General features: G+C 34.9%; 1 protein-coding gene across 1 annotated transcript; it reads right to left on the bottom strand.

Moving 5' to 3' along the window:
* Positions 1 to 534: 534 nt before the first annotated feature.
* On the bottom strand, positions 535 to 22,014 carry LOC108777196 (E3 SUMO-protein ligase RanBP2). The gene is made up of 13 exons (XM_018544021.1): positions 21,943 to 22,014; positions 19,787 to 20,012; positions 19,522 to 19,698; positions 19,126 to 19,438; positions 17,724 to 18,025; positions 15,487 to 15,584; positions 15,285 to 15,408; positions 7,686 to 13,967; positions 7,262 to 7,492; positions 4,324 to 4,680; positions 2,141 to 2,448; positions 1,031 to 1,156; positions 535 to 921 (listed from the first exon to the last, which is right to left on the bottom strand). The coding sequence occupies exons 1-13, from the start codon at positions 22,012 to 22,014 to the stop codon at positions 868 to 870; spliced, it is 8,670 nt and encodes a 2,889-aa protein (XP_018399523.1). The 3' UTR covers positions 535 to 867.
* Between the last annotated feature and the right edge of the window lie 849 nt (positions 22,015 to 22,863).

Below are 22,863 nucleotides of genomic sequence, written 5' to 3'. Positions count from 1 at the left end.
AAGCGAATACACATATTTTCTTATGCGACAATTTCTATTTCAGTTCAATAGATACAATTACACTTTATCAGAATATAAGATCAGTCAGAATATAACTACGTAAGATCAGTGATATTTACAATGTTGTTAATTTTGGTGTTGCAACAACTCTTCATAATCTATCAAACGTAATATCCATCATCTTTTCAATGTAATAATAATTAGTAGACAATTATTCGCATTAAACATTGGTGTTTTTGTGCTATTGGCTCATTGATCGTTGTCAGTATGTAACGTATAATTCTCACCAAGATTTTCGCAAATGTCCACTTCAAAATATATAGTTTCGAGATTATTTAAAAATAACTGAATTTTAAAACAATTTTTTAAAATAGTTTATCAGTATAGCTACGGAAATAGAGCTTTTATTATAAAATAGAAAATAATTTTCAGTTTTGGCACATATTTTATTAAAAAAAAAAAAGGGAACAGGAAACTATTTTTATATAGACTAGTATAAAAATGAACAAACAAATTAAATGTCGTAATGCTTGATCTACTTTTTTTCCACTTTGTGCAATTATTATAAATAAGTATATTTCTTGCATAAATTATTACTACGGGAACTTGCATTTGTATTCGTGTGCATATATAGACAATTATATTTGTCAAATTTCGTCTAAAAAAAAAGAAGAATAAAGAAGCTGTATGCAAAAATCGTACAGCTTCCCTTTTTTTTCTCTTTTCTCTTTTTTTTGGTACAATTTCCCTTACAACTTGAGAAGAGCAACATGAAACAACCCGTTTAATTAACATTTACGCTAATTTATAGGAAGGTAATGAATTACGTAAACAGTCAATTAGCAGCTACTTATTAGCTAAAAATCTTCAATCTTCTTCATGATATTCAACGACACCAGCTTGCTTCGCGCTGTCCACTCCCTGTAAAAATACCTCTTTTTGTATATCCTACGTTTTCTTAATTGTAAAATACAAATGCGTAACATGATATGTAACTTTAGATGTAATCATTTGGTCAATTTTTACTTACATCTTCGAAAAAAGTATGCATCTGTTGCGCCGCTTGTACCGACGAGAAGGCTGCCTTCAGAACTCTCCTCTCTGGAGGATCCAAAGCGTAATCAATGCCGCTCCAAATACATTCTTTGCCTTCCACCTTTGTACAACAAAAAACAGAGAATAAAAGATAACAATACATTAGTAAAAATATATGGAGTTCTCTCTCTGTGTATTGTTAATTTACTACAATACATTCAACAAGATAATGCATTTGATTTCAGAAAAACATGAAAATACAAACAGTTAAGTATGGGTGACTATTGGAAAATTGCTAATATTTTATAACGAGTAAATAAAATGAATCAAATTCTATTGTACAGAAGATGATCTACCATTTTCATTAGTATACACTATACAGGGTCTATCAGGAAGCATCTAAAACAGGCCATCGTTGATAATGTTTAACTTATTTCATTCTGTCCACTAGTCAAAGTAACAGCTATATTATTGTGCAATAATCACTTTATACATAAAATAAAACAATAACATAAAATTAATTACTCATATTTTTCTTCGGTAATTATTTACATTAAGAGACACCAGATGGCACTGATCTTAACATATTTAATAATCCTCGCTTTGAATAGAAAGTTGGACACCCTAGGAAAAGTTAGGTGGACTTTGCTTCACATAAAATGTCTTATCTCATTTTGGCATTAAAAAAAAGAGCATTATATAAATTATATAGCAAAATATAGTACATGTAGTAAAATATACATTTTTATGTTAAAAAAATTACATTCTGTTTCTTCTTAAAAAAATACTAAAAGTAACTTCACCTTCAAATATCTCGGAAACTATAACAGACAGCCTAGTTCTTATATAAGGCAAAGTTATTTAGGATCATAACCTTGACAACATATGTCAAGGTCATTGGTGTATATGTGGTGTCCCTCAATATTTAATAATGACCATTTCTTCTGTAAATTGCTTATAAAATGAATATTTTCAATATAAACATCTTTATAGTATAAACTATAAATTATCATGAAGAAAACGTAGGCTTTACTAAATGTTATTAAGATTAATAGAAGAAAAACAAATCCGCAGTACATCTCTAGTATATAAATACATTTGTTACCCGCATCACTGAATTTATGCTGATAATGGTGTTGCTTGCGTAGTCTTCCGAATCGTCGAGCTTTAAGACAATTCTCTCCGCATAGATCTCGGAATCATAATGAATTGCTAGGCTCCCTAAGCCCACACTTTCCCACTTGTTGTCATTCGGCCATCTCGCGAATACAGTGGCGCGTTTCTCGATGATAGGAAGCATCTCCTGATCATCTTCGTCTTCCTCCTCATCCTCGTCATCCTCTTCTTCCTCGTCCACATCGTGATCTCGGTCATGTTCTTCACTATCCTCCGCTTGGCCGATACATCTTTCATCTATCCGGATATAAATTAATGTGAGACTGCATGCTCGCAAATTCAATTAGAGCATATAAATAAATATATATACAGGGTGTTTCAAATTCGCGCCCGCGAAGTACAAGATGTCATACTTTACGCTGAAAGAAACAATTTTTTCCTTTTGCAAAATTGCGATTGACTTGTAGTTTTTGCAGGAGAGCAGGTTGAAGTTAACGAATAAGTGCTCTGTAGTGGAATTCTCTAAATGCTTTATCGATGATTGTCGCTATCGTTAACTAGCAACAGCCAATAGCAGGACAATTCTAAAAAAAAAGCGCGGCTCTCATTAGCTGTCGCTAGTTAACGATACAACAATATTATCGAAAAACCGTTTTAGAAAATCCCGCAACTGATCTATGTAGCGCTCAGAGCCGGCGCGCACTCCTCGTTCACTTCGAAATATTTTAAAACATTAGAAAGTTGTTCCTTGTTTTATAGTGAAAATAAAACAGGAGTTTACAGATATTAGATTCTCTTATTTATTTAAATAATGATTCTGGTTTTAACATTGTAAAAAAAAACATGTAATAATCCCTTATATAGGATAACAGTGGAATAGGCGGCTTCAGCCTTTAAAATAATCCATTGGGGATTATTCTTTTTTACAACGTTAAAATCAGAATCATTATTTAAATTCGTTAACTTCAACCTGCTCTCCTGCAAAAACTACAAGTCAATCACAATTTTGCAAAAGGAAAAAATTGTTTCTTTTAGCGTAAAGTATGACGTCTTGTACTCCGCGGGTGCGAATTTGAAAACACCCTGTGTGTGTGTGTGTGTGTGTGTGTGTGTGTGTGTGTGTGTGTGTGTGTATATATATATATATATATAAATAGCACAATATACAAATAAGGCTCAATAAAATAAATATATTTTAATGAGGTGCGTAAGTACGAGCGTGTGACATTTGTAACCACAGATTTCTACATAATATTTATAATTGCTATCTCCGTAAAATGAGGTGAAGCCAACTTGACACGGGAGGAAATAAACGGCCATCTTTACCCAGTTATGATTTAGAACATTTAGATGACATTCAGCCGAAGCCAGGGCGCCATATTTACCCGGTCATCACGTACATTACTTTACGAAGTAGGTTAGTGTGTACACTACTTCACAAAATAATGTATGTGATGACCAGGTAAATATGACGCCCCGGCTTCAACTGAAATAACGTAACAATCTATAGCAATCTAGATATTCGCGATGCTCACATACCAATACGCCACCTGGTTGACAGAAGCAAAAGCTTTGTAAGGAGGCTACAGTTTTCGTTGCGTTGTATACGTTCGCATGTTTTACCGGATAATTATTAAATACTGGATCATGTATTTGCGATAATCGCGATGATAACGTGTGAACGTATACAACGACAACGAAAACTGTAGCCTCCTTACAAAGCTTTCGCTTCTGTTCATCAGGTGGCGTATCAATGAGCATCGCGAATTATATAAAAATGTGTTTGTAACAAACTTTACGAATGTCGTGAGACACAAATAACAGCAACCGAATTTTTTTTTCTAGAGTATAATTTGAAAAAGCAGACACATGTGCAAAATGCATAATAGTTTATTGTGATTAATAAAGTTTACAGTAATTTTTAAATAAAACAAATGATTGCAGTTGTTTAATATAGCGTAAATAATAAGTTCACAAAATCGATTACTGTCATAAAATGTATAAAATATCACGTAATCAAATGTTATATGATCAAATATTATATTATTTCGTTTAACTTTAGAAGTATATGCATTTTTTAAAATGCTTAGCGTTGTACACACAGCAGTAACGTGTAGAATCAGCGAACAAATAGAAGTGTGCAACCTAATAATCTCGTGAATTAACTACTACCTTCAGCAGTTCTCTTCTCGCGCAATTCTTGTTGAATGTTATCGATATGTGCCTTAAACTGCCGGGCCAAATCGGGTGATTTAAATTTAATCGCTAATTGTTCGACGCAAGGCTCCTGCTCGGCGTAGTTCATGCCGGCCCACATCCAGGCCTGGTTTGATGTAGAAAGCGGATGGAATTCTACGTCGAGAGTGATCAAGAAGTTGCAGACGACCTTATGCACTTGCTCTCGGCGCAGCAGCAACCGATAGCTACCGTGACCTACATGATGTAAGATCTTCATTTCGCCGATGCCGCGCTCTTTCCATTCCTTCGTGGCATTGTCATATCTGTATAACTTGGCTCTTTGACAGAATACTGTAAACGAATAAAAAAATAGTTTATAAAACGGAATTTAAATAGCCTTAGGAGTGAATAGCGAATACTGCAGTTTCTTTTCAAATATTCTTAAGTTAAGAAGTTAGATCTTATCATTATTTGTATTTACTTAATAAGCTGAACATTAAACAGTTTGTAAAAGTATGAAAGACCATCTTCTTATTGCAAGTTTATTTGATAATGATATATTGGATAATAAGTATTATTCTACACTTATTTTAACTTAACTCGTGATAGTACTGCGGTAGTTTATTAGAATTTGCGTTGTAAGTCCGAAAAAATTTCAGCGCGTATTTAAGAATCTACACATACGTAGTATATAATATTATATACGTAGTATATAAATTCACACGAAATTATAAATTGAAAGCATCCAAGATCCAGCTTGACCATTACGGCAAGTTCTCATTTAATTATATTATTATATTGGCCTAGTTTATGGGTGTGATCTACTTGACGCTACAAATGCTTCGAAGAATTTGTAGCATCAAATAGATCGTAGCCTATGGGTGCGATCAAAGTCTCACTACAAATATCTTTAAAGCGTTTCAAGTGCGATCAATCAAACGCTTCAAACTATTCTAGACGCAGATATGACGTCATGATACGTCATCATTTTCGCTTCCAGCTCGCTTCCATTGCTGCTGCCGAAGAGGTAGTGTAGCTGAAGCGTTTACTGTTCAAATTTACATACGCGAGAAAGTGGCGATCACTAGCGATCAGTGCAAAAAGAGCAAAAAATCTTACCGAAAATGTGATTTAAAATGTTGATTGTTGAATGATAGTATTATGCGCTCGATATAACTTTCAATTTTTTAATTAGAAGGTTCATTTTTTATAGAATCAGATGCTATTAAATCATCTTCATCGTCATTTATGTAAGGGAGTGATTCCAAAAGCTTGTTTACGCATATTAATACAAATTATCTTTATTCTATCCATTTAATCGTATTTGTATTCCAATATTACGTGTCGTATGTAGTATGCTGGTCAACGGTTCAATTTCGAAGCGTTTGTAGTGCTATTTTGACCGTACCAGAGTGAAGCGTTTGCAACTTTGAAAGTGTTCATTGACCGGGTCTATGAAACCGTTAACATTTTTTTTCATCAAAATCGGTCAAACTGTTATATATAAACTGAGAAATTCTTTTTTTTATTTTTCAGTGATGATTATATTTATTATCAGTGATGACTTATAGTTAAAATCTCGACCGGATTCGATTGAGGGCAGAACGTATATGCTTATCCTGCTGTTCTCTTTAATTCTCTGTTTTGTTAAAACATCGCTTTATTCCAAAAGCGCAAAAAAACTCACAATTATAACACAAAAAGCTGCATGCGCAATCGCATCGTTAGTGATCGAACTTGTACTGAACGTATTCGTTAGACTTTCTATTACATGCCACGCCACTATAAAAACCTAGTGTTGCTATATTAGCAGAAAAATATTCAGTGCACCAACTTTTTATCTATATCACATATACATATATATTAGTATTAATTTAAATTTAATATAAACGATTTACTATGTTAATATTACGTCGGTGCAAAAGTTCTTGCCGATTGTTTGCAATTTTTTTTATTACAATAGAAAGATCAGTACATTATATACTAATCAAAATATTTTCCATCGCGTTTTTCACACGACCTTTTTTTCATCTTTCCGGCAGCACACGGATACCATAAAAAAAGATCATTCATTGAAGCAATCTATTGATCGACCTATTTTTGTACATCTTCGGCATTTGAGAAGCTCTCACCAGATAAACTGTGTTGCATCGATCTAAACAGATAATAATAAGAAGCAATGTCTGGTAAATAAGCTGGATGCGGGAAAACATCCCATTCCAATTCTAACACTGCTTCTTTGGTCTCCTTAGCAACATGTGGTCTGGCATTGTCATGCAACAGAATGACCTTGCGACGGTTGCTAGATATTTGCGAATATTTCTGAATTAATTCTGTATACATTTGCCTTAATTATGCTTGCTGTAACGGTCTCTCATAATGTCTTGGTTCGGTGACAACAGTTCATAGAAGAGTATCTTCTTGGTCCCAACAGATACACAACAGAACCTTACGGCCATGGATATTGTGGCGTGGAGTCAATAGTGTTGATTGGCCGGATTTCACCCAATGTTTTTTTGCTTTTTGAGGTTATCGAAAAATATCTATTTTTCTCATTTCCAGTTACAATACACCACAAAAAACTTTTTTTTCTTGCCTAATAAGCAACGAAAGGCAGTAGCAAATATGCTCTTTATCTGGCTCCATTTTTAATTGTAATATACTATAAATGTAAGACTTTATTTTTTGACATTTATGATTTATCGTGCACAATTGTTAATGCAGAGATGTCAACTTACAAAAACCATAAACATTTCTATAAAGTCGATAAAGTCATACTAAGACATATGTAGATATATTATCCGCATCGGCAAATACTTTTGCACCGATTTAATATAAACATCTACGTTGACGAATACAGAATTCTACAATCAAGTCTCCTTATATCAAGCTAAAAAGACTCCAATTAAAAATGATAAAAATATCCAGCTACCTTTTTCCTCGTCTTCTTCGCCAGTTCGGACTTCAATGGTATCCGGTAAAGGTACAATAGGTTCAAAGTGAGGATCGTGCTCCTGTTCATTATCTGCTTCGCCATCGTCTTCATCATTTTCTTCCTTTTGCTCTTCGCGCGATGTATTTCGAATTGTCGAACTATTCAGCGAGGTATTAGATTTCGAACCGAACACTGATGATCCCGCGCCAGCGAATGTAAAGTTGGGATCTGAAAGAAGTATCAATTCAAAATTTAAAATACTGAAAGTCTTATACAAAAAATTGAAGAAAATTAAGAAAAGTTGATGTTTTTAACAAGGGAAACAAATTATATTGCGCTGGGAAATAATTTCAGACGTCTATCCGGTTTATAGTTGCTTGAGTACCAATAGCTTTTCTGATTATATAATGTTATGACGTACCGATTTTAAAAGCCTCCGGTTGCACCGCCGTCGCAGCAAGCGCCGAAAACGAAATGTTATCTGTCGATAAGAAACAGGGATTGTCCTCATTTTTCTGAACGTCATCCAATGGTTTCGTACTGAAAACAGCCGCCGTCGCACCGAAAACATTCGTCGCATTTGTTGCCGTATTGAAAACGTTTGTTGCGGCTGCCGCTGTCATCCCACCAAAGATACTTGTCGTTACCGGTGCTGTCGCTCTGCCGAAAAGATTAGTCGTCGTCGCCACCGTTGTCCCGCCAAAAATGTTTGTCGTTGCTGGAGCCGTTGTTCCGCCGAACAAGTTCGTCGTTGTTGTACCACCAAACGACAAAACATTATTGCTACCAAGCGTCACTTTAGAGAAAGGCGTGGAATTGACACTGAATACCGAGTTAGAGGACTGATTGGATGTAACTGTCGACGTGGTGATTACGGTCGATGTTTTCGGAACAAAATTTGCCGTAGTGGCTACAGTAGCAATGGAAGAAGAAACGGAATTGTTACCGCTACTCTCATTAAAGGTTAATGTTTTCGGCGAGGTTTTTGAGGCACCGCCGAAAATGTTCATATCGGAATTGAAAGAGAAAGTAGACGGCTTGAATATGGATGCCGTCGATACCGCTTGACCAAATATCGGATTTTGTCCGGCTGTGTTAGTCGCGTTAAAAGCAGTTGTCTGCGTTGTTTGAGCATTTGAAGAACTACAGATTTTAAGATTCTCGAGCGAGACACTCGACGACGTTGTCGTCGTTATTTTCTCCATCGTTTCGTTAGTACCAAATTGAGGATTCATGCCGAATGAAAAAGTCGTGGTTTTCTTATCATTGAACAGCTTCATATCACCAGTACCAAAGCTCATCGTGGAGCTGTCAAAGTTAGAAGTAGTCGAAGACTTAAACGCAGCGGTGGGTATTGCGAAAGAGAATCCATTCTTCACAGACGCAGACTGCGAACCGTTCTGAGTAATCTCACTAATACTCTCAGGACCGCTCAACGAACTTGTACCCAAGCTTGAGATGTCTTTCGATTGCGTTATCTTTTTTTCTTCCGGTATAAACTTCGTCGAGTCTTGTCCAGTAGTACTTGGATATAACACTATACTCGGTTTCCTACAGCCTCTGCAACCGGGGCAGTTTTCCTTTTGTTTGTAAGAATAAAAGTTAACTGGTAGCTGCAACTTTAAGGCAGCTGCCTTCTCTTCCGGAGTAACCTTAGCCTCGTAAACAATCTCGATCTCTTTAACTGGTGAGCTGATCATTTTTGTCAGCGTTTTCGTTATGGATTTACTCATTTTCTCACTGCTGCTGACAGCGGCGGTCGGTTTAATGTTTTTCCTGGCATCATCAATCGCTCTTTTGAAATCTGCTGCGATCTCGGACGTCTTAAAGCGGCAAGCGAATTGCATGTACTCAATCTCGCCTTCGCTATAATCCGCAGTGGTCCACAGCCATGTTTTCTCGTCCTTCGATGTGAACTCTAGCTCGTTGGACAGTATATGATTCAGACATAACTTTAGCACATGATCCCGACGCATGATCAGCCGCAGCTTCCCGGTTTCTTTATGACACAGCAATTTAATATCACCCAATCCACGTTCTTTCCATTCTTTTACCGTGGTGTCAAATCTGAAGAGTTTCGCTCGATGACTATAGAGCATTTCCTCATCCTCCTCGCCGGTTTTCACCTCGACTTTGTCTGGCAACGGTATAACTGGTGAGAAGTGGATATCTTCACTCTCAATCACCTCGTCTTCGCTGGTCTCACCACCGCCGCCGCCAGGCGATTTAGTCGGTAACTTGGCCGTAAAGTTAAACCCGAAAGACTTTGCGGGTGAGCCAAAAGTAAACGGCGAATCGCCTGTATTTAATGTGGTACTGCTTTTCACCGGCATACCGAACATGAAATTGGTGCCTGTAGTTTCTTCAGGTTTGGATGGAGACTTCGCACTCTCACCTATATTCTTATCCTGTGACATCCGGAAGCTAAAACCAGTGGCGGTTGTTTCCTTGGCAGTGTCTTTGGGAATGCCGAAGGAAAACGTGGTCATGGGAGTTACACCAGAAGATGATGCGTTCAACTGGAAGATGTTAGCCTGCTGCGGCTTAGGCGGTTGCGATGGATCCTTGGAACTGTCGCAGGCAACGCAGTAGTCGTTTGTCTCGGAATTAACGATATAGCATCCTGTGCAGGTCCAGGAGTTGGCAGGTGACTTAAATAACTCTGACAACGGTGGTTTGACAGAATCAACGGGCTTAGTAGTGACTGCGGAGGCATTCTTGTTACTAGTCGTAGAAGGAGCTTCACAGGCTATGCATTTCATATCTGTGGAATTATTTCTAATGTAACAATTAGTACACTCCCAAGAACCAGTTGGTGGTTTAAATAATTCCGACAACGGTGGTGGCTTCGCTTCCATGATGTTTTGACTGTTGTTCTTGTCTGATATCTGAATTTTCTTTTCGAGTGCTTTCACGACTTCGTTCGGACTACTGCCTGTAGCTAGCTTCTGCTGGCAGCTCGATACGGTATTGTAAAACTGTAATGCCAGTTCTGCTGTGTTAAAGGTCGCGGCGTGTAACAACCAAGACTTACCGGGTTCTTTGACGTTTCCAGGAACAGTCCAATTAACAACTGTAGTGCCATTTTTATACGTAAACGCCATATCCAACGGAATTCCATGACTATAGATTTTAGAGCTTCCGCCATCCGTCAGTAACAATCGAAACTTGCCAGATTTTTTGTTCAATAATAGCATCATTGATCCTGTACCTTTATTTTTCCACTGCATGGTTTTGGCACCGCTGACAGATTGACATTGAATGCTCGTTGGTCCGACAAATAACTTGTACTCCTTTTCAATCTGTGGTTGCATTTCGTTGTTAGACGATCCTTGCTTAATGGTGCCGGGTGGTGGCAAACGAGGTCTCCTCAAAGTTGTAGAAGTCTGATCGGTTATTGGGGATGAAGTAAATATTGGCGATTCATTGGAAGCTGCGCTCACAACAGACGATTGCGAATTTGTTGTTGAAGTCGTAGCGAGAATAAAGTTCGCAGATGGCATCGAGACGGCGCTTGTTGCAGTTGTGGTCGTGATTTTCGTTTCGGATTTATTAGTTGATTTAGTAAACGAAAATCCGCTGAATGGACTGACTTTCGGCGGTTCATCGGTTTTCTTGAAGTCATTTGCTTTTGTATCGCTAACTTCTTGAATAATAGGTTTAGAACTGAAGAAAAATCCTCCTAATGTTGTCGTACCAGATTTCAATTTATCAGAAAAAGGCACTTCCGTTGTTGAACTTATCTTATCTTGTTGTGTTAATTGTGATTTCTGAGTCATGGACGAGTTTTTGTCGCTAGAAGAAGCGGTGATAATTTTCTCATTGATCTTGTACGCCTTTTCCGGAGACGTTACAGATAGACCTAGTCTGGCTTGGTCAAAAGCCTCCTTAAACGTCATTGCTTCTTCTGCAGTTTTGAATCTGATACAAAGTTTTTCCAGTTTCACTTCCTCATCGGCGAAATCGTTAGCAACCCAAAACCAAGCCTTGGTGTTGTTCGTCATGGGACTCAACTCCATGTCGGACCTCAGCATGTGATTCGCGCATATCTTGAGAATTTGATCGCGACGCATTAACAGACGCACTTTACCTTCTGTATTGCGCAGCAGTTTCACGTCACCGACGCCGCGTTCCTTCCATTCTTTGTCAACAAAGCGAAACAATTTTGCTCGGCCGCAATATAGAGTATCCTCGTTCTCTTCACCAGTAGTAATTTTCACCTTTGCAGGTAATGGTATAACGGGTACGAAGTTCGGTATCGGATCATGCTCCTGCTCGCACACCTCTGTGGATGTATTTGGCGATTCAATCGACTCATAGGTATTGTCGGTTTTGTCATGTATCTTACTACTATTAGTAGTATTATTCTGAACGTTTTGTAAAACATCACTGTTAGTTGTCTGAGTCACAGTGATAATAGATGGTGATGCTAGATTGGCATAGATCGGGGACGCATTGATATTGGCCGGCGTTACATAAGTAGAGGTTGGTGGTAAGTTGACAGTAGTCGGTATAGTGGCTTGAAGGGGCATGGGAATCTGATAGCAATGAGGTACAGTGGAAGATGACGATTTTGTTGTCGTTATTGTCATCGTCGTTATAGGCGTAGTGGATAAAGTGACAGCAACTCCACTTCCTATTCGATATTGTGGTGGTATGGTGACACTTAAGGTCGGTTGAGTGGATGGTACTGTGGTTGGTAGCGTGTCGGATGTTGTAATGACTACGTTCACAGGAGGTGCTTTGTTCACAGGTGCATCTTTAATTGTCGTCGTTGTTGTTGTAGCTTCGGGTTTAGTTCGTAATGGAGTTTCGATTTTCTGCTTCAATGATATTTGTAATGATGGATTCGCCGCGGTTGCCGGCATGAAATCGGGCAGCTGCGAAGAAAGCGTAGATGCAAAGAGGCCTTGTTGCAATGGATTATCCGACACTTTCGTCTGATTAGGATACAGCATGGGCATTGGATAAACGGTGTGTGGATATAGAGACGATATGGCTGCCTGAGTATTTGGATCGGGGAATGGTAATCCTCCCTGATAATACTGGAATGCGGTCGCTGCTGAAGGATACATCAGCGACGAATAAGGATGTCGAGCATGCTGTGATGTAAATATGTTACCGGAAATCGAAGACGTCGGACCGGTCGGTTGATTTTGATAGTTCAAATCGACATATTCGTCATCGTCAAGAACGTAGAGGTCTTCAGGATCGACAGCGGGATTTGCACTCTGTTGTTGGTGTACACGCTGCTGCTGATGCTTTTGATTTTCTTTGCGCGACTCCACTACCTCTTTCTTCAGATCATCCATTTTCTCAGTCAACGTTTTCATTTGTATCATCATGTTTTTCATCTGCTCCATCATTTCCTGTATTTCATTGTCCCGAGACTGCATAATTTGACGTATTTGAGCGTCAAGACGCTCTGGGCTCGGACGTGCCTCCGTGCGGTTCTTCGACAGATTCAAATAATCCTGCAATCTGCATGGTGTACTAGCGTGTTTTGGCGTCCGATGAATGTTCCTCTGAGGGGTGCTTAGCATGTTCGAACCAGTCAGCGTCGTTAACATCGGCAATGTCGGATTCGTGACCGCCTGATCCACGGCGCTGTGAGTGGGCGAATAACTCTCGTCGGATATACCATCGATGTCATTCCTACTCAAATCGCTCCTTCCTAGATCTGGATCTATTCTCTTCAACTCATTTTCAATATCAGTGATATGAGTACCGAGCTCGGAATTCAATGGATGTTTAGGATTCGTGCCCGGACTACGAAGTCGATCGAGTGTAAGATAAAAGCAATTTCTCGCTTTTGACAGCATTATGATGTGTTGCGATCGCATCTCTGACGTTAGACTCTCGCGGGGCGTGGAATCAACTACCTCGTCCGCAAAGATTTTGTAAATTTGCGCCAGCTGAAATGATGCCTCTGGGCATTTGAGCACCTGCAACGCGTCGATTGCCTGCTCGTACTGTTTATCGCGTACAAGTCGCTGAGCCAATAGTAACTTGCCTTCCTCAAGCGCATTCGTCAGTTCGAAATTGTTCAATTCTTTACCCTGATAATTGAACAATTTTGATGGAGACATACGTAACGTTTGATTGTTTTGTAACCTTTCTAAAAGCGGTAAAGCGGCGGTCCAATACAGCTCGGAACGTGCCTCCCATCTAGGAATGTAGCCATTCGCCTCGTCCTTCTCCTTCATAATCTTCGCGCGATAATGAAACATGCGCGCCAAATGTACCAATAACACCGGATGCATACCGTGATTGCCAATGCAACGAATGACTTCCAATCCTTGCTGCAATTCTTGTCGTAATTCGCCGATGTCACCATCTACATCTTCTCGCTTGGAATACATCTTGTATACCGCCAACCACCATTTCTCTTGATTAGTTGTGGACAATGTCACAGTAAGATCGATAGGCAATGTCGGTAGCTTTTCTGGATTCACAAAGCTACCAAGTTGCTGCTCTTCTAGAACAGCGGACGAGCACAGAATCGCTGCGTTGAGAAACGCATCGATATCAATAAGACACAGGCTGTCAGGTGCCGCTTGATTTGTGTTAAATACTGAAAATTGTAATGCCGGGAACACACGCGAGGTTTGATCCGGGTACGGAGCATCTTTGTTTTGAGACCGATTCTCCATCCCAAGCCAGATTTGATGGTGCAATGAAGCAGGCCACACTTCTTGTGCAACTGCAAACAAAAAGTTAGAAATGTTTCTATTATCCTTTTTCTTTTTTGACATTATTGTTTTCCACTATGTGACAATATACTTATTATGTACATTATTGCAACTATTGCAAAATTAAACTCAAGAATTTGTTCTAAGCAAAGGATAAATTTGGATAAATTTGGATTTTTTTAAAACTAAATTAAAGTTACTAATTTACAAAATTAATAAGCAATATTCAAATCTAAAGACCGTTAATGTACGAACATAACTAATACGAATACGAAGTCTATAACAGTTTAGCTCGGATCTTTAATTGCTTATAATTTTGCATGAATTGATATACTAATATATGTAATCCCTCTAAACTGCGCACCGAACGATTGTCGATCTTGAACGCAACTCTAATAAACTACCGCGGTAGTATCACGAATTAAATTAATTAACAATTTAATAGATTAATTGATGCTCTTTTTTTGACATCTTACATCAATGTTAAAATATATTAAAATCTGGAAATAAAATTAATAAAACTAAGTTAAAAATTAAAGGAACAAAAATTATCTTAAAAGTTAAGATTAAATTAACTTAAATTTAAGAAAAGTTAATTAAAAATTATTTTGAGATCAGAATGTACTAATTTTTTTTTAATTAGAGTTTAAGAGAGATTACTTTACGTAATAATTACAATATAGATTATTATTATATACTAGAATTTAACTTGTTATTCACATGTAAATTATATCTATTTAGAACCAAAAGATATGTATATGTAAAAATTTAGATTTTTTTTTTCATTTAAGGCTTATTTCTTATTTATGTTGTTGAAATATGATATTTATAGCACCCCTAAAATTAGTGTGATTCAAATATAAGCGGAAATTGATAAAATCTAGCAAGTAAATCAAAATCAATTTGCATATAGCGTGACTCTTATTATAAGGTTTCTAATCACAAAAGCATTAGTTTTTTGAATTAATTCTCTAATATTTAAGATCATATAGAAAAAAAACTAGCATTAAAAGATATTTCAAAAATTTTAATTTAAGTTAATAAATTATATTTTAAAAGTAACTTATTAAGTAAAAAATTAATGCATTTAAAATTAACTTAAACTTTTTCTTAACTTTTAAACGTTTTAACTAGTTAATACTCAACCTTGGTTCTGAATGTAATTTGTTATTATTAATATATAACAATTATGCTTCTTATCTAATAACAAAAGCAACGTGATATTTGTTATATATTATGGAAATTAATGAATTGCGAAATAGATATAAAATTCTTGACTATCCTTACGTATTTTAATATTATAAAAGCAGAAAGATTAATAAACATACTTTGACTATAAGTCCTTAGCTGATTTGCAGTACACATGCGTAAAGGTGGATCAGGAGCTGAATGATGATGGCAAAAAAATGAATTCCTTATATGATCAAGGTGTATTTTGGTTATAAAAATTCTCTGCAAAAGAAAATCCACATTAAACGTACATTAAAATAATATTTAATTATCAAGATTTGTAAGAAGCGCGACTTGTACCTGATAAATCCGTTCTCTCCAGAGCCCTGTGCAAAATTTATCAATTCTATCCATCAACTTTTTCGTGTCATCCCTGGCATAATTTTGAAGAATGTAACCTATTAAAATAGAGAATATAAAACTATTAGTAAAAGTTAATAAAGACATTTAAAAATATAGTAATACTATAGTGTACATGGCGTTTTCTGAAATCTTAAGATAAAAGTGATCACTTTTGTTTCAACGTTCAATGACTCGGTGAAAAAAATCGTACAACGTTCATTAAAAAAAGCAAGGTATCTTTACATTCAAGGTAAAGATTCAATCTTTCGATTGCTGTAAATCGCATTTTCGTGTAATTAACCTTAGTAATTGACCTTACGTCTTAGACTCGAGTCCCATGAGGTGTATTTTCTGCGTATAACCAATCAGTAAAATGCGAAAGCACAATAGCAGATTGCTTCTTATTGGTTATTCAATTACACGATATATAGAGATTGAAATAACAATTACCGATTTCGTAAGTAGAGATCTTTAAAATACTTTTTTAATTTTTTATCTGCGATGATTCTTTACCGAGTTACAATCCGAATATTGCCCAATTTTTAGCATGTTCGAAAGTGTTCCCTATTTTTTGTTGAGTAGTATATATATGTATATATATAACCGAGATCTGTCTCCAGATATATACACATACAGAATGAGGAAAAAGTATGGAAACCGTAAAAAATCTCAAAAAATATTAAGTTTTACAGAAAAATGTTTCGGATAAAAATTGTAAGATTTAAAAAGATCTATTTGTTAGTCTTATCAATTTGATAAATAAAATCTCGTACGTACTGTTGTCAAATCTGATTAACTATGATAGACACCGACAAACCAGTCAATGTCTTTAGCTTTTACGAAATTGTGTTTTGTTGACTGGCATCGTATTGAGCATCACATTAATGTAGCAATACAAAAAAACATTTATTTTCATTTTTGTAATAAAAATTCATTTTTACGTAAAAATGAAGAGAAACAACCTCCAATGGTCTTGATCTTGACAAATGATCCAAACCGTAATCCTGAACATTATTTAAGAGATTTTAGCCATCGGTCGGATACCTTGGATAACAGTAATGTCAGTAGTACTTTAAATTCAAATCTTGTAACTCGAAAAGTACTTAATGAGAAATAATTTTATTATAATGTTTTGGAAAGCTCTCAACACCAGCTATTAGATTCTGGAATGAAAAATAGGGAGTTTTATTTAAAGAAAACGATTAGATCTTAACCTGACTTAGGGTAACACTACCCAAGATCAAATGAATGTGATCAGTGAAAAGATCTTTTTAAACCCTACAACTTTTGTCTAAAATATTTTTCTCAAAAAAGCTTTACTTTCAAGATATTCGATTATTTACAGACTTTTAATACACTCTTATACATATTTATGATATATTATAAATTAGTGGAAAAGAAGAAATTCATTTTTTATAATTGAGTCATAAAACGTTCAGAATATGTGAAGCTCATTACAGTACCTAATGGATGCATTCGATACGACGACCGCTCACTGAGAGCTCAGTGAGCGCTTGTATCTGTTTGGTTTATATATTTAAATCTAATGGAATATGGTAATCATATGCAAGAGCTCAGTGAGCGCTCAATGAGCGGTCGTCGTACTAAATGTACCCATTGATTCTTTTTTACTGAGAGTACTGAGGACTATCTTCTATCATCACCCTAATTTTTTAAAAATAAAAACGCATAAACACCCAAGAATTTAAATAAGTATACATGGATACGGATACAGTACTTACTACTAATTGATATTTCACATTATTAAGAAAAAAAATAATCAAAACAATAGTTTTCAAAAAGGATAAAATTTATACCAGAAAGTTTGCGGGTTATCGTCGTGTCTTTCTTCATTATTAATGCCATTAATAATGAAGAATGGCATTAATAATGAAGACATGGTGATAACCCGCAAACCTTCTGGTATAATTGAAGAAAATACCCGTGAAAGCCTCAAAAGGATAAAATTTAAATTTAAAAAAATAAGATTTAAAAAAATAACTACCAATCTTTCCCATTTAATGTTAACTTATAATAAATCTCCATTAATCGAATAATCCCATAACCTCCTAAAAAAAAATAAAATTCCACGAAAATTACTGCTTTTCAAGGATAAAAAAAAAGATCTGAAAATTCAATATCTTCCATTTTTCTCCTAATAAACATCTTATTACAGGATAATTCATTTTACGTACCAGCTTGGCAACATCGATATGCTGCCTCCATTGCCCATATATTGAACTGATTCTTAAATTCATCCTCTAATTGTATGCGTATACGATTTTCCAATGGAGCTACGTGTAATGCAGTTAATAACAGCGGTGAGCATAATCTTCCTGCTTCGTTCCAACTGCCTTGCTCACATTTTGTTTTACGTAATAGCAAACACGCCAAGTGAAAATGCAACTGGCCCCACATGTGTGTGAACAAGTGTTCCGTAAAGGAGTGTTGTTTAGAAAAGTTCTTTGACTTCATCTCGTTCAGATTTTGGTCAAAACTATATCATAATATTTGTTTTATGTATATATTATAAAAATAAACATATGGAACAGAAAACATATAAACATAATTATTTTGTTTCTAAAATATGTAAGATATATTCTACAGATATTAGGGGAGAATGTCCTAAATCGGACCTTTTTAATTGAAATAAATACGGTTAAGCGCAGATTTGTGTGTGCTATTTATAATGTAAAGTCTTTATAAGACACCGAACAAGTGACAGCAGTTTAGAAGTACTCTGTTATAACGTTCATAGAATAGACGCAAATATGTATTTTCGGCTATCATGCGAAAATTTTTTTAAAAAAAGAAGATCCTTGTAAATCATTTAAAAGATGTTAAAAATTTGAACGGTAATTGATTTAAGATAATTAAAGAGTGTAGAATTCAAAAATATCAAGAGTTTTTTGATTACTTTTGTGATTTATTGTAAAGAACCCGTGTCCAAAACGAACCTTTCTTTAGAGTGTCCAAATCGGACCTATACAAAAACCAATAAACAGACGGGTAAACCAGCTAATTCATCGAAGAAAGAAGTTTCGTCATAACCTGGTTATAGTACTGATGATCGAACGATCAGAGATCTGATCTAAGGAACACTACATCAATAAAATATCATATATCATCAGACTCTGATAGAATTTTTTATTGATTTTAATTCTAATAATATAAACTGTATTTTTATCTTTGAATTTTAAATTGCTCGTTTTTACTTAATACTAACAAAAATTAAAATTTTTTACAAATTAAAATATTTTAAAATATTATCTAAAAGTCCATAAAAATAGGAGAGATCCAATTTGGAATGCACAGTTCCAAATCGGACTGGAAAATGCATTTTTACATTTTCCATTATAGTTCGACAGGTAAGAGATACGTCAAAATGGCCTAAAGCAAAAATAAAGGAAATTAAATGATCTTTTGAACGGCACCATTGTGATTTTATAATCGGACTTTATTTACCTCACAGAGAACAAAAACTGCAAATATGTCCGATTTAGACCACTCTCCCCTATATCAATAATTTTATCACTGTTTCACTACCACATTAGAAAAATACATTTTAGTTTATAGAGACGTATCGATATAACTTACTTAAATACTGCCTGAGCTGCCTCTTGAATGCTTTTCTTTGTTTCACTTCCTTGCTCCTTAAGACATAATCCCGCATATTTATCAGATACAGATATATAGAATAACCAGAAAGACCAATCAAGAAATTTAGTCTCTTTATATTTTGTTAATAATTCATACAGCAACTGATACCATGCAATGCTGTCCTTATGAGGGACAGTGACCTCTACACTGATGGCATGTTCATAAGCTTTATCCAATCTACGCTCCGACATATAATAATTTAACAATTTGATGCGAAGTTGCACATCAGTCGGTCTCGCAGCTAATTCAGCTAGAAAATTTCATAGGTTAATTCTGCTTCCTATAATTATTCTATTTCATAATATATATAATTATTTATATATAATTATTTACATGCGAAAAGTGCCTCAAGATCCTCACTGCTGTTGTTTGGTTTCTCTATAGTTAAAAGTTTTTCTTTTAATTGAAAAACTACTGAATTATGTGGAAATAGTTTATCAGCTCTCTCTACCCAATACCTCAGTTTAGTAGCATCCATTCCTATTTCCATGTCAACCAATAATTCACATACTAAAAAAAAAAAGTTTAAATATTATTATAATGATATAAAGTATTCAAAGGATAATGAAAAGTAAATGTAAAGGCTCCATCTTCTTACCTTTCAAAACCAGATTATCTTGTCTCCCTTCAAGTTCAAGGGAAACTTTGTACTCATTAAAAGCTGCTTCTTTCTGACCAAGAGCTTCATAAGCCTGACCCAACAACTTATGTGCACTGGCAGAACTATCTCGTATTTCTAAGTAATTAAATACATATCTTTTTGTGGATTCATAATCACCCACTTGATAATACAGTTTGGCAACATTGTAACAACGAAGGTTTTTCTGTAAAAAGAATCACAAATACTAAGGAGATTCCACAATCCAGATTCAAGTATAAAATATAAAAATATATTATCGTTAATTTTAAATATATTTAAAAATGTATTCTCATAATTTAATACTAAATTGTGTTATAATTAATACAACACTTCTTTTTCATATCCAGGTTATCTAGACAATATCACACTAATAAAGATTATTATTAAAATTATTAATGAATTAAATCTTTTACTATACAAATATAATTTTCTATATTTTATTCCACTTATATTAACTATATTAACAGAGAAGAGAAATAAAACAAACTTATATTAAGTTTATATTAAATAAAATTATATATTATATACTCTGAATATATAAAAAACATTTCAAGTTTTAAATTATAACTTTTTTCATTGCAATGAAAATTTAGTTTAAAAGATAGTAGTTATTAAACAAACATCTGGAGGATAAGTTCGTAACTAATGACTGTATTAGGATAAACATGAACAAATAATGGCTGCAATCAACTGAATAAGACATATGAATTTTTTGCCATCAGTATCCTGTTGAAAAAATTTTTATATTTTTTGTATTACATATTAAGTTGTTCTAAAAGTCCATTTCAAGTTTTCTAGTTCAAAATAGTATATTATACATTTCAAAAATTAGCAATTATGCCATTTGATAGAGCAAAGTTTTAGCTTTAAGAATCTGAGTTCTTAATCGTGGTACTATAATTTTTTTCAGAGTTATGAGCAATTAAAATCAAAATATTCCTTTACTTAACTCGTAAATAAACTTAGGAATAAAAAAATTGTAGAAACATTTTTATAAAATTTTTCGTAGGGGAAGCTTCAAGCTTTCATAAGTAATCAAAAATTTTTGAAAATTTTTTGAGGCACATGAAAGACTCACAAAGTAAAAAAAAAGTTTTTCATCTTTTTCAGAGAGAGCTCGTAGTTTTTATATGCAAAAATTATTAAACACACAGAGACTCAAAAAAATAAAGTAACCTATCAAAAGTAGAGATTTCAAGTTTTAAAGTTCCTTTTTTTAAATTTAAATTTTTGTTCATTATTTACAAAAATGCTGTATAATATATACAATTTTGAACTAGAAAATTGAAATAAACTTTTCAAACAACCTAATATAATACATATCAATATTTTAAGGATTTTTCACGTATTAGTATTATAAAGATATCTGAAAAATATCTTATAGATTTCTTCAAATTATAAGTTTTTTTCGAAAGTTATAAAACAAGAAATCTCAAAATATTTCAAAATTAAATAAAGAATTCCAGAAAAGATGCATTTACATACTTTATCAACATTTTGACAAACATTCTAATTTATATTGAAATCTTCTAAAAAGTTGCAATTACATAAAAAAACGAAAATTTTGGAATTTAGATTAGAAATTCGAAAAATTATACGAAGAGTTCGAAGAAAAATTTTCGTCAGAAAAGCGCGAGAAGTTTCCCGCGAAAACTTGCCGTGATTCAGAAGTACGTCGCGAACTTATTTGACATAATGACTCAAAGATTGCCGTTCGGTGACTTTGACCTTGTTTACCGAGCACACGCATACTAACCAGTAACCTCCTATTAAATTAATTTCGACGATGCGTGTAAATGTATACACGATGTTATTTAATTAATCATCTAAATGCATATGTTTACCAAGCTAGTGCACCAGCTAGTTCTTTAAACGTATTGCCGCAATTAAGCTAATTTAACAGAAAGTTAGTAGAAGTATTTGGTGTAAACTATAAGACATTTAGGCGGCCAAGTAGTCGTCGCTCGGAATATCGAAACATATCGAAAGTACTACTTATTATTGATATTGATATCGGTTGTAATTTGCAAACAGAGACAAGGAAAGAAAACTCATTCAGCAAGCGAATGTCGAGGGCAAAAAGTGAATGTTCTCATGTGCAATAATAACCTTACCTCGTTCTCATTTCGCAGTTTGCAAAAGACGTTCTGCACGTGGCGGTCAACGTCCTTCTTCGAGCGGAACATACTGCCGATTGAATCGGCCCTACACACTTTCGTCGTAACTGCTCACAATCGAAATGAATCGTTTTCACAACTTGAGTGCTTCACAGCGGCTCATCGCAAAAATTGATTCGCAACGCAACGTATCTCTTTCAAACGGTCACCCGTCGACCGTCGAATTCTACGCCGCCAACATAATGATCGTTAACACGAATTTTCTCTAGACGAGGTACAGGGTATCGATCCATGCAACTTTTTCCCTAAAGCGAAAACACAAGGATGCTATTTTTTCATTTGTGCATCTTTTGCCTGGTTTATGCTTCAGGTCTTAATCCCAAGATCCTAAAATTCAACCAATAAAGCTGCCAGTTCTAACCGAAATTTGAACTCTATTGGCTGAATTTTAGGATTAAGATCTTAAGACCGAAGCATAAACCAGGCATTATGCTTCGGTCTTAAGGACTTAATCCTAAAATTCAGCCAATAGAGTTCAAATTTCGGTTAAAACTGGCAGCTTTATTGGTTGAATTTTAGGATCTTGGGATTAAGATCTGAAGCATAAACCAGGCATTTGGGTATGGTTAATTTAATGCTATAAATCCTTTAAAACTTTTTCTGATTGGGACATTTATACATTATTAAATTCGTAATTTTTTTTATTATGTAAAACGAAAGTTTGGCGAAAGCCAAACTCTAGTTAACTTATCCATTCCAGTAACTTTGCAGGATTGACGAATAGCATTTATTATTTGGTTTTAGACGATAGACGCGATTGGTCAATTTCAATGGACTAATCAACCGATTAAGTTAGGCGAGAAACACACACTTTTGCATAACGCATAAAGCATGTGCATAAAGAATTTGATTGGTTCA

The sequence above is a fragment of the Cyphomyrmex costatus genome, unplaced genomic scaffold (assembly GCF_001594065.2).
Source record: "Cyphomyrmex costatus isolate MS0001 unplaced genomic scaffold, Ccosl1.0 scaffold413, whole genome shotgun sequence".
NCBI classification, from domain to species: Eukaryota; Metazoa; Arthropoda; class Insecta; order Hymenoptera; family Formicidae; genus Cyphomyrmex; species Cyphomyrmex costatus.
This window is presented reverse-complemented; position numbering and strand designations above follow the sequence as displayed.

Coding starts and splice junctions, on each gene's coding strand:
- LOC108777196 (XM_018544021.1), bottom strand. CDS start 22,014: ATGTTCCGCTCGAAGAAGGACGTTGACCGCCACGTGCAGAACGTCTTT. Junction 15,585..17,723: donor ATATCGATGTTGCCAAGCTG/GTACGTAAAATG, acceptor CTATTTTAATAG/GTTACATTCTTCAAAATTAT. Junction 7,493..7,685: donor ACCGGAGGCTTTTAAAATCG/GTACGTCATAAC, acceptor TACTTCTTTCAG/ATCCCAACTTTACATTCGCT.